General features: G+C 42.0%; 1 protein-coding gene across 1 annotated transcript in view; it reads left to right on the forward strand.

Moving 5' to 3' along the window:
- The window catches only part of LOC124790013 (protein Skeletor, isoforms D/E-like), a 337,997-nt gene extending 327,752 nt beyond the window's left edge, over window positions 1–10,245 (forward strand). Inside the window, exon 14 of the mRNA XM_047257562.1 lies at window positions 5,465–10,245. Within this exon, the coding sequence (XP_047113518.1) occupies window positions 5,465–8,398 (2,934 nt within the window). The 3' untranslated portion in view covers window positions 8,399–10,245. The remainder of the gene's footprint in view (window positions 1–5,464) is intronic.
- The last annotated feature ends 2,441 nt before the right edge of the window (window positions 10,246–12,686 follow it).

The following is a 12,686-nucleotide window of genomic DNA, read 5'->3' on the forward strand; positions in this document are numbered from 1 at the left end:
TTTACATGTTGTAGACTGTAGTACAGAACACTTTCGATAACACTAAATGTATCCACTATCTTCCTTTTGCTTTGCTGTGACAGAGCGAGGTGGCGCAGTGGTTAGCACACTGGACTCGCAATCGGGAGGACGACGGTTCAATCCCGCGTCCGGCCATCCTGATTTAGGTTTTCCGTGATTTCCCTAAATCGCTCCAGGCAAATGCCGGGATGGTTCCTTTGAAAGGGCACGGCCGACTTCTTCCCCGTCTTTCCCTAATCCGGTGATACCGATGACCTCGCTGTCTGGTCTCCTCCGCCACAACAACGCAACCCAACCTTTTCTGTGAAGACCCATTGCGATCTCGCCACTGCCTGCACTTCGTTTTGATATTGCGGCATACGTTTGTCTTTTGTTTTGATGGTAACAGGTTTGTGTGTGTGTGTGTGTGTGTTTAAGGAGAGCTAATGTGTCCTAGCTTCTGTGTGGATAAATTATTGCTTTACTATGGTACAATTTTATGCACACGTAAGTTAGGACATACTGGGCTTGTAAGCTCTCCTTACACACACATACAAAGACATATCTCTCTCTCTTTATTACACAAAAGTCGAAAAAAATTATAAAACCACACGCACACACACACACACACACACACACACACACACACACACACACACACCAGTCGAAAAATACAAACACACACGGAGCAGTAGCAGGCATCCCTGCAACCACAAAAAAAAAGGTGATGAATCTATCCTGCAATATCAAAACGAGGCACACGAAATGGAGAGATGGAAGTGGACCATCACAACAAACAAACCTGAATATACGTAGTGTTAGTGAAAGTGTTCTGTGATAAAATCTACCTCATATATTAGAAGAACGAGAAGAACGACGTAAGAAACAAATACGCTGAGAGTAACGACGATAATTTAATCCTGTTTATAACAGCCATTGAAAGCATGATAACTGTTCATGAACGTGGTAGACAAAATTGTAAAAAAAAAGGCATATTGTTACAGTGACCATTGAAGACGCTTTACAACAAAGTGAAGCTCGTTTTGTCTTAATAAGAACTTTATTACAGTTGCTAAAGACGGTATAACCCACGTAACTTGTAATACTGCGACCACAGAAAAAAGAGCCCTTCAAACAAAGAAGACAACGCATATTTGAAGAATATTACCCAAATTAGGGAAAATATTTACTCTTTGAAAAAGCTATTAATCTTTGACTTCTGAACTTAATCATATTTGTGAAAATGCTTTTATTGGTTGATATGTTCTATGCAATACAATTCAGTGTACTGAAAACAATGCTCATACAATCATCAATGTGTTTAATCCATACTTGCGTAGCAGTATTATTAAATGTAACAATAACTCTGCCTGTTACGGTTTCACGACCAAACCGATTTCGATGAAATATGACGTGGAGATAGCTTGAACTCTGGGGAAGAACAAGGGCACCTTTAGAAACTAAAACATAATAATAAACCTCTAAGAGGGTGAAGTAGGGAATGGAACATACACTACTGGGCATTAAAATTGCTACACCACGAAGATGACGTGCTACAGACGCTAAATTTAACCGACAGGAAGAAGATGCTGTGATATGCAAATGATTAGCTTTTCAGAGCATTCACACAAGGTTGGCGCCGGTGGCGACACCTACAACGTGCTGACATGAGGAAAGGTTCCAACCGATTTCTCATACACAAACAGCAGTTGACCGGCGTTGCCTGGTGAAACGTTGTTGTGATGCCTCGTGTACGGAGGAGAAATGCGTACCATCACGTTTCCGACTTTGATAAAGGTCGGATTGTAGCCTATCGCGATTGCGGTTTATCGTATCGCGACATTTCTGCTCGCATTGGTCGAGATCCAATGACTGTTAGTAGAATATGGAATCGGTGGGTTCAGGAGGGTAATACGGAACGCTGTACTGGATCCCAACGGCCTCGTATCACTAGCAGTCGAGATGACAGGCATCTTATCCGCATGGCTGTAACGGATCGTGCAGCCACGTCTCGATCCCTGAGTCAACAGATGGGGACGTTTGCAGGACGACAATCATCTGCACGAACAATTCGACGATGTTTGCAGCTGCATGGACTATCAGCTCGGAGACAGTGGCTGCGGTTACCCTTCATGTTGCATCACAAACAGGAGCGCCTGCGATGGTGTACTCAACGACGAACCTGGGTGCACGAACGGCAAAACGTAATTTTTTCGGATGAATCCAGGTTCTGTTTACAGCATCATGATGGTCGCATCCGTGTTTGGCGACATCGCGGTGAACGCACATTGGAAGCGAGTATTTGCCATCGCCATATTGGGGTATCACCCGGCGTGATGGTGTGGGGTGCCATTGGTTACACGTCTCGGTCACCTCTTGTTCGCATTGGCGGCACTTTGAACAGTGGACGTTACATTTCAGAGGTGTTACGACCGGTGGCTCTATCCGTCATTCGATCCCTGCGAAACCCTACATTTCAGCAGGATAATGGACGACCTCGTGTTGCAGGTCCTATACGGGCCTTTCTGGATATAGAAAATGTTCGACTGCTGCCCTGGCCAGCACATTCTCCAGATCTCTCACCAACTGAAAACGTCTGGTCAATGGTGGCCGAGAAACTGGCTCGTCACAATATGCCAGTCACTACTCTTGATGAACTGTGGTATCGTGTTGAAGTTGCATGGGCAGCTAGCTGTACCTGTACACGCCATTCAAGCTCTGTTTGACTCAATGCACAGGCGTATCAAGGCCGTTATTACGGCCAGAGGTGGTTGTTCTGGATAGTGATTTCTCAGGATCTACGCGCCCAAGTTGCGTGAAAATGTAATCACCTGTCAGTTCTAGTGTAATATATTTGTTCAATGAATACCCGTTTATCATCTGCATTTCTTCTTGGTGTAGCAATTTTAATGGCCAGTAGTGTATTATTTACACCAGTGAACATAAAAAATGTTAAAAACTCATTAAATTTATGCATTATATACATGCTGTATAATGTATAGCTGCTTCAGTAGCATAAAGCTTAGGTTTGCCGCTCCTGCCCACGCAGTGCAGTGCAATGGGTATCGCTGCGCTGTGGATGGGACAGTTGGGTGGGTGGCGGATGGGCCACGATGCGAACAGTGCTTACACACGCAGACACACGAGGGCTGCTGGCGTTATTGCATGTACAACAGCTTGCTTACTTACCGTCACTAATCATAACAACATTACTGATATACGTCTGCAGCTGCACTTAACAGCTTGTATCCCGTATTATTAGAGAGAATGAAGTTGTTTCTGATGGATGAGGAACAGAAACAACAACTCAGCAGCAGTAGGAGGCGCAACAAAAACATGTGGAGAACTGGGACAACATTGCAGAAAATGAAGACACAGCACATACGTCCTAGCACAAAAGGCAACTAACGTTCACCATAGTGTGCTACTTGCAAGAGAAGTGTGTAAAACTCTTTCCAACGTTTTATGCATGAAATTTGTATTGAACTGATATATTTTAATTCTACAAAATATTTTGTGCTATAATTTTGAAACATTTATCTACACTAATATTGTGAAAAAGATAGTTGCTACTCACCATACAGAGGAGATGCTGAGTCGAAGACAGGCACAACATAAAGACTGTCGGAAAGCGAGCTTTCGCCCAACAAGGCCTTCTTCGAAATTAGACAAAACTCACACACACACACACACACACACACACACACACACAAACATACATACACACACGCAAACACAACTCACACGCACATGACCACAGCCTCTGGAAGCTGAAGTCACTGCCAGAGAATGTGGTCGTGTGAGCGTGAATAGAATAAAGTAGTATGGTGACATGGACTGTTAGGAGTCTGTTGGGTTATAACTCAGTCGAGTGGACTGAAGATGACTATTTACAGCTCAAACCTGTATGCAGTAATAATATTAAAAATAATTAGGTTGCGACTGATTGCTGTATTCCTATCCTTCCATATAATGATATACAGCCGCTGTGCACAACGGTTCCCTATGGTGAAAACTACACTACTGGCCATTAAAATTGCTACACCAAGAAGAAATACAGATGATAAAATATATTATATTAGAACTGACATGTAATTACATTTTCACGCAATTTGGGTGCATAGATCCTGAGAAATCAGTACCCAGAACAACCATCTCTGGCCGTAATAACGGCCTTGATTCGCCTGGGCATTGAGTCAAACAGAGCTTGGATGGCGTGTACAGGTACAGCTGCCCATACAGCTTCAACACGATGTGCTGGCCAGAGCAGCAGTCGAACATTTTCTGTATCCAGAAAGATCCGTACACGTGGTCGTGCATTATCCTGCTGAAACATAGGGTTTCGCAGGGATCGAATGAAGGGTAGAGCCACGGGTCGAAACACATCTTAAATGTTACGTCCACTGTAGAAAGTGCCGTCAATACGAACAAGAGGTGACCGAGACGTGTAACCAATGGCACGTCATACCATCACGCCGGGTGATACGCCAGTATGGCGATGACGAATATACGCTTCCAATGTGCGTTCACCGCGATGTCGCCAAACACGGATGCGACCATCATGATGCTGTAAACAGAACCTGGATTCATCCGAAAAAATGACGTTTTGTCATTCGTACACCCAGGTTCGTCGTTGAGTACACCATCGCAGACGCTCCTGTCTGTGACGCAGCGTCAAGTGTAACCGCAGCCATGGTCTCCGAGTTGATAGTCCATGCTGCTGCAAACGTCGTCGAACTGTTCGTGCAGGTGGTTGTTGTCTTGCAAACGTCCCCATCTGTTGACTCAGGGATCGAGACGTGGCTGCACGATCCGTTACAGCCATGCGGATAAGATGCCTGTCATCTCGACTGCTAGTGATACGAGGCCATTGGGGTACAGCACGGCGTTCCGTATTACCCTTCCGAGCCCACCGATTCCATATTCTGCTAACAGTCATTGGATCTCGACCAACGCGAGCAGCAATGTCGCGATACGATAAACCGCAATCGCCATAGGCTACAATCCGACCTTTATCAAAGTCGGAATCGTGATGGTACGCATTTCTCCTCCTTACACGGGGCACCACAACAACGTTTCACCAGGCAACGCCGGTCATCTGCTGTTTGTGTATGAGAAATCGGTTGAAAACTTTCCTCATGTCAGCACGTTGTAGGTGTCGCCACCGGCGCCAACCTTGTGTGAATGCTCTGAAGAGCTAATCATTTGCATACCGCAGCATCTTCTTCCTGTCGGTTACATTTCGCGTCTGTAGAACGTCATCTTCGTGGTGTAGCAATTTTAATGGCCAGTAGCGTATTTTCTTCTTTCTCTGGAGGAACCCCAGATATGACTTTGGTTTCAATTACTTCGAACTGCAACTGTTCCGACAAGAAATCAGGAATCCAGTAATATGTAGTTGAAATTATGTCGTGATATTGTCCATTTGGAAAATGACGCACAATTTTCGTCCTCCTTTTTCCAGTGTTTCACTCATCGATACCTGGGATGGAAGATAAACGTCCTGGACAGGTGCGACGCCAGCGGTAGCGCTAGCGAGCCGGTGGCTGCGAGCGTCAGCCGCGGGCCCCAAGACCCGCCCGCTTACGACGACTCGGAGGATGGCGAACTGCAGCCCGGGGCCAGCATCCGCGTGTCCACCAGGGTCAAGCCGAACGGCGTCTTCTACCACAACAGCAAGGCTGCGAGCGACGGAAAAGGAGACGCGTTCGAAGTATTCTACGGTAATACCCAAGACAACGTGACACCCTACGCGTACTCCACAATTGGGAAGGATGATGAAGATGATGATGGAGACGAGAGGCACATCTCGTCAGACATCGACGAATTCGCCGCGTCTCCAGGTAAAAATCCTTTAGCCGCACCATCACAGCAGGCCAGTGTCGAATTTCATCGGGAATCAGAGAAACTGGGTACAAAATCTGAACAACACGCTGGTGAAGGAGCAGACGCGAAAACTGACAAAACTAAAGGCGACGATGCCACGAGGGGCGCGGAAACGGACGTATCCCGCTGGAAAGAGAGCTACCACTCCAGTCACGGAGAACTGACGCCTGTCGATCCAATGAGGAGGCCGGTGATCCACGCAACCACTCCTTACTCACTGGCCGCCCACACCGACCGCGGGGCGGAAGTTTCTTCCCAAGCACCACTGAGAACGCAGGACACCCTGCAGGAGCTGAAACACGAGCCGGTTCCTCCGACAGGTACTGTGCGACAGTCGGAAACACCCAAACCGGGAAATGGAGACGGAACGGGTCCCAAAATTGAATCTGCTGGAGCCAACCTAGACGGACAATCCTCTACAGAACTGACTACCGCAAAACAGACAATTCCGGCCTCAAAACTGCCAACAAGTGGGCTGTACACGCAAGCGATAAGTTACAGACCTCAACAGATGCACCTTTCGTTTCGAAGACCCGTCCCTCACCATTCCCCGCCCCATATGCACAGGCCCTTAATCCCAGCTGCAATGAGGAAGCCGTACATATCAACAGTAGCGCCGCAAAATTATGCACTCGGTATGAAGAAACATTATTACAGGACGCCAAACATGGGCACATATAGACCATTAGTAAGTTCCTCTGTATACCAGAGGCCGTTAACTTTATATCCTAGCAGTCCGAGAACCATACCATCTATGACGACTTACCAAAGACAGACAACATTCTCACAGAGAAATGTGCAACGAGTAACTGCAACTCCAACTAACAGATTGGAGAATGTGACCAAACTGCCGTCATTGGTGGCGCAGCGAGTCGCACCCAAAGTTACGCCCCCTGCAGTACATGTAGTCTCAGCTAACAAACCGCAATCACAGGAGAACGCCGAAAGCAAATCACCTGCAACATTCGCGTCGGCAGCGACACAGGGCGGAGATGAACCGTCGGCATTGATGCCTGCAGCTGTAAACACGGGTTTCCACCCCGAATCTGTTATTGTGGAAGGCGGCTTTAAGCCCATAACACAGAAAAACGCAGCTGCTCAAGACAGATCATCTGCCGAAAGCGAAACTCTCGCGGAATCTTCTGAAAGGCTAGACGCGGAATTGCTGTCTGATGTAGTTGCAGAATCTTCGGAAGAGAGCAAGAATGAAAACCCATTTAAAGGTCAGAGACCAGAACTGTTCGAACCAATGTTTATTCCTTCCCCTCCTGATAGAATAATTAACAGCAATACTTCAAACGTGAATCTCAAAAAACCTGTTTCGCTGCCAGACGATCTAATACCACCGGCAGCCAGCATCCATCACAGAAACAGTGGCCAACCTCTACGAAGCCCACCACATTTATTCGCAAATAGACCTAGACCAGGTAATGTCCGTAGACCATTGTATCCTAACAACAATGCTGGAACATTTAGAGTTCCACCTCGAGGTAACGTCCCCTCTTTCAGGCACCAGCAAAAGTCTGAAGAATCTCAAGATGAAACACCAATGGCTGCTGAACGTTTAGATACATATTATCTACCTCCAGTTGAATATAAAGCTAGTTCTGTAAGAAATCATCAGCCAAGTATATCGCCCAGTATCGACGCCACAATTGCTCCCGGTACAGTAGTAACATACGATGGGAAGTCCGTGGTAGATGCGTCTCTAGCGTCCTCTATTTCTAACCCTCCTGGAGAATCCTCATCCAATTATCGGAGTCCCTCTGGCACTGCTGCCCTTATTAGAGAGCTACCACAGTTTGGGCCATTCCGTGGAGAAATTCCTCCACCTGTACCTGCTGTAGTGCAGACAGAAAACATACCACAACTCAGAATTCAGAATCAAAAGCGGGCACAAACCTTACCACTGCATTTTTCTCCTGGTGATTCACAACGCTCAGCTGGTGAACAGAAAACGAATTATCCAGGCTCTCATTCGGCTCGAAGCACACGGCTGTCTTTGGTCAGACAGGTAGAAAGTACGGATGAGGCTTCTTCAGATCTCACGCCAGAAGCCTCAGAGATAAAAGAATTCTTAATTCCCGTAAAAACAAGAAAATTTAAAACCGCAAAGAAAGTGGCAATACCATTTGCTGAGAGCACAGATGAACTTAGTGGCTTCAAAAGTGAGGAAATGGTTTCAACAGACAAAACAGTCTCGAGTAAGGACATTAGTCAGCACACCGAACCTACACAACAAATAAATCAAACTAGTTTTGTGCCAAGGGTAAATCCACACAACACCTCCAGAGGGCTCAGTCGGAACAAACGCTCACCTGTTCCACATCACGAACCAGGTCATCATGTTAGTGATAAGGATGATGACCAGGAAGAAGACAGGCAACACATTCATGTAGAGGACATGCGAGTTGGCAACAGGGGTAAAGCTGTAAATGGTTCTCCATATACGGCCCACAGAGAAAGCATGGCATTAATACTGTGTCTGGTAACCACTTTTGTTTGGTTGTAATGTAAATATATGCCTTCTGTGCTCCTTTTAACAGTTGAGTCAGGGTAAACAGAGAACTGTTAAGTGATCTTCTGTTATGTTTTCTTCATTTTAAAAGTGATTACCATCCTTGTCAAACAATTGTGTAGTACTGACAGAAGAAACTACTAGAAGTTCCTAGCAGAGTCAGCAACAGCACAGAGTGATGTATTATCATTGCAAATTTAATAAACATGTACTCTACCATGTCTGAGCTCAAAATCACAACAAATTGTTTTCATGAGTATTATGAAGTATTAAGAAAAAAGTTCGCTAATCATTCAGTTGCTTGAAATTACATACTGAACCATTGTGTACTGCCACATTATCATTTTGAATTCAAGTGCACTTTTGATGTAATTTTAAACCATATTTATTACACATTTCATCCTCAGCATTTATTTATTATAATTCATTTTACAATTTCATGCAAATGTTATGGAGGTAGTTACAAGTGACAATACATACGTACTAAGTATTATGCATGCTAACAATAAATTTGGAAATTCACCTTTCAATGTACATCACACAAACAAATTCAGCTATTTATTAAGCATCAACTATATTTCTCAAGGAAACCTAGAGCAATTCATTATGTATATCTGAAACTTGTCATTCCATTCCAGTTAAAACATAGATGCCTGAATGGAAGTATAATACTTAATACATGCATTTATTAAAATTCTGATCAAATTAAACAATAGTACTCTGTATATGTGTAGCATTGTTATTTTTTAGTCATTGTGATCATCATGTTTATTCTTATTACTTAGAAATTAATGAAGTATACTCGCCAATGATTTGTTTCTCAATGTATCATTACAAATGTCCACTTTTCACCACTCTGCACATCAACTATAGTAATAGTATCAATGACATATGTACTATATCACATTATATCAGCAGGAGCTCATACAAAAATATCTGCTCAAAATATTTCACATTTAGTTAACTCATTTTATAAGCTAAGTTTTCTTTATTCTTTTTTTACATTTTGAAGATTAAATAAGAAATAAAAGTCATAATTATAAATAACTAAACCAGTTATTATTAATTATACTATGACATGCTGTAATTTATTGATTTCATTGCGGTCAGAAGAAAGTAATACTTAATGCTCGTTCAGTATTGTTTGTTCATTCTTCATTATGTACCATTCTGACCATATATTCTGAGCTAGACTGCAGAAATGTTGCCTTGATTTCATATTTATATTGGTGACCAAACTGCTCATTTCTTATTCTGCCTTGTGCAAATATAAATGTTTGTAAACATTACTATGACTGAAAACTGACAGTGTTATTCTTCAAAATACAAAAAATTAATACTGATAGCAAAGTAACATACCTAAAAGTTGTTACTGCTGTTCAGATTTGTAAGTCTTTACTATTCTTTACAAATAGAACAATGCAACTGGAGCACCTAAAAAAAGATTCAAAAACAGCAATTTCATTTATATAGCATTAAAATGAGTTCCAGGAATCTAAAATTTCCATCTACTTCAATTTTTCCTAATAAACGGTAAAAATAACATTTACTCTATCTGACAGGTTGTTCAGAACTGTGGAAGTCTGTCCTCAAGTAATTTTACTAATAGAGAAAGAGCTATTTTTCGTTTATACTGGATTATAATGAAACCAATTTTGAAATGTACATATAATTAATTTCTTGTTGTTTTTTTTATACAATGTCTAGTAGTAAGTCTCTACTTTCTTGTTCCAAGACTCATATTTTTGTACTTTTCAGAACTTGATATCAGTATATCCTTAAAGTAGATTTTATTTTTGATACAGTGTACAAATTATAACTGCCAAACTGAACTGTTAACATATATGCATCAAATATATCAAATTATTGTAAATATTCTGATGTAAAATAGGAAATAAAAGTAAATTAAATCAGCACAAAATGATTTAAAGAATTCCTGTTTAGGTGTTAAGATTCAGTGCTACACATCAAACACAAGACAGGTAATTGCATTACTCATCTATAAGCCAAAATTGTGTGCACCTTGCGCTGAATACATTGGACAATACTATTCCTTACTCTTTCATTTTTTATGATAGCAGACATAATAGCAATACAAATCAAAGGGAAAGAACTTTCAGGGTTTCAGAACAGTGGGTATCAATGAAGTAACCCGGAATGGAAGCAAAGCAGCTGTCTTCAAGATGCTTTAACTACATATATTAGACTACACTCACACGCAACTGAATTAGGCACAAATACCTAGTATCATATAGCATCCCTCTTTGCTTTGGTGAGAAAGTGATGCATCATGGCATGGTCACCAAGTAACACAAATAGCATGGAGAAATCTTCGATTGTCAATTAACGATTTCTCAGGCTCAGAGGGTGATGAGAGCTGAGACCAAGGTATGCATATCTCACTTAGTATTCAAGTGGGACTGAGGTCAGGTGACACAGGTAGCCAATCGAGCATCCTCAAACCATTCTGCCAAAATTCTGGAATTAATGGGTAGTGCACAATCGTCCTAAATGTCCATGTTACATTCAGGGTAGTACAGAAAAACATACAGAAGCACATGAAGAGACAGATGTTTCTGTATCATTCACTGACGAGGCATAATGTCTGATATTCCAGAGACCCATTTTATCCCTTGTAAACACCTCCCACATGACAAAAAAATCCACCATCTCGCTGATGGTGCCCTATTCCAATCATCGGTATTCAAGGTGCAACAAACAGAGGGATGCATGCAAAGCTGTGTTTCTTCGGCTCACAGCAGGGACATGTCATGAATGGTATAGCTGCTCACCAGTTATTGTAATTCACCTTTTTATGGAAGAGTGATCTGCTGCACAGTAGACCAACTATCCACTATTACAAGCCACACAGTGAAAGATAACTCCTGTCATCACAGTGTTGCTCCTTAAGCCCATTAGATGAGACTAGAGGCAGTTGTTTCTCGTAATTCAATGTACTCACGGCACATCTTCATCAGGGCAGCACATAACATTCTAAGGATATTATTGGCTTTCATTACAGCTTCTTCTAGGAGAAGAGATTAAATGCTTTTTAAATATTGTTCACTTTTCGTGGCGATAGTATAACAATAATCATTTATAAGAGCAGCACGCCATATGTGCTGATGTGTATCCAGAAACCACACAATATTACTTATACGAACAGCTTGTAGGGATAAAGTACAGAGGCAACTGAAAAAGAAGATTAAAGTGTGTTATCCACCCTACAAGGATGAATGATTATGGATTCATTTATATCACACATAGAGCTGGAAAATATTGGCTGCTTTACTGATTTGGAAATGGATGGAATAGTATTCCTGACAGCAAACAGCTACCAATGAGAAATGTCTCACGTTTCATCAATGCGTTAGAAATGGTATTAGCAAACTTATGAAAATTTAACTGGATAGTCATTACCTGCGGAGACTATAATATTGATATTCTGTCAGCGAGAAATACTGTAGATCAGTTATAGTCATTTAATGTCCACTTCCAGAGAATTTCGATCAGCACATATCCTAATGACGTTTTAATGGCATGGGTGGAACAGCTATTGAATAATTGTTTTAGACCAAAATAATTTCAGTGATTTTAATATAAAAACAGTGAACTGTGCTGTCCGCCGAATTCCAGAATAAAGGTAAGAACAGATGTTCAATTGGCATCTGAAGTGTTGCAAGCAGTTACTGAAGATGATAGAGCTTTACTGTCCGCCGACTTGCGGAATAGATAGTTATCTGATAATGATGGCCAAATGTTGACAGTAAAACACTCCGATCAACTAGCACAGCATAATAAAAGAAAAACACAATAAAATAGCATCGTAACCATTTGCTTTTACAGTTCCATAGTTTATGATTATTTTCAACTGTCCTCGAGTATTTATTTGGGCAGTGTTGTTCATATTTTGCAACGTTTCAGCAAGCCAACTTCGTACCATCTGTTGATGACAAAAGTTGCTTACCAAAACAGCCCAAAATCTGAATAATCTGCCCAGCTGAATACCAAAGAACAATTCAAAGAATCATAAATTATCAGGCAGTCACAATGCTCAGATGGAACTCACAGGAAGAAGGCGCTGAAGAGATCTATTCGTAGAAAGTAAATAGGGAAAATGAAAAATTTTGCTTATCCATAAATATAGTTTTGAATTGCGTTTTCTCCTAAAATAGATACGGATGAAATTCAACACAATCAAGCAAAAGAATGGATAAAACCTTCAGGTATTTTAGTATTACGCTCTATGGCGGGAGTGCTCAAATTAATTTTTTGTAAATGC

Source organism: Schistocerca piceifrons, chromosome 3 (assembly GCF_021461385.2).
Source record: "Schistocerca piceifrons isolate TAMUIC-IGC-003096 chromosome 3, iqSchPice1.1, whole genome shotgun sequence".
Taxonomy (NCBI): domain Eukaryota; kingdom Metazoa; phylum Arthropoda; class Insecta; order Orthoptera; family Acrididae; genus Schistocerca; species Schistocerca piceifrons.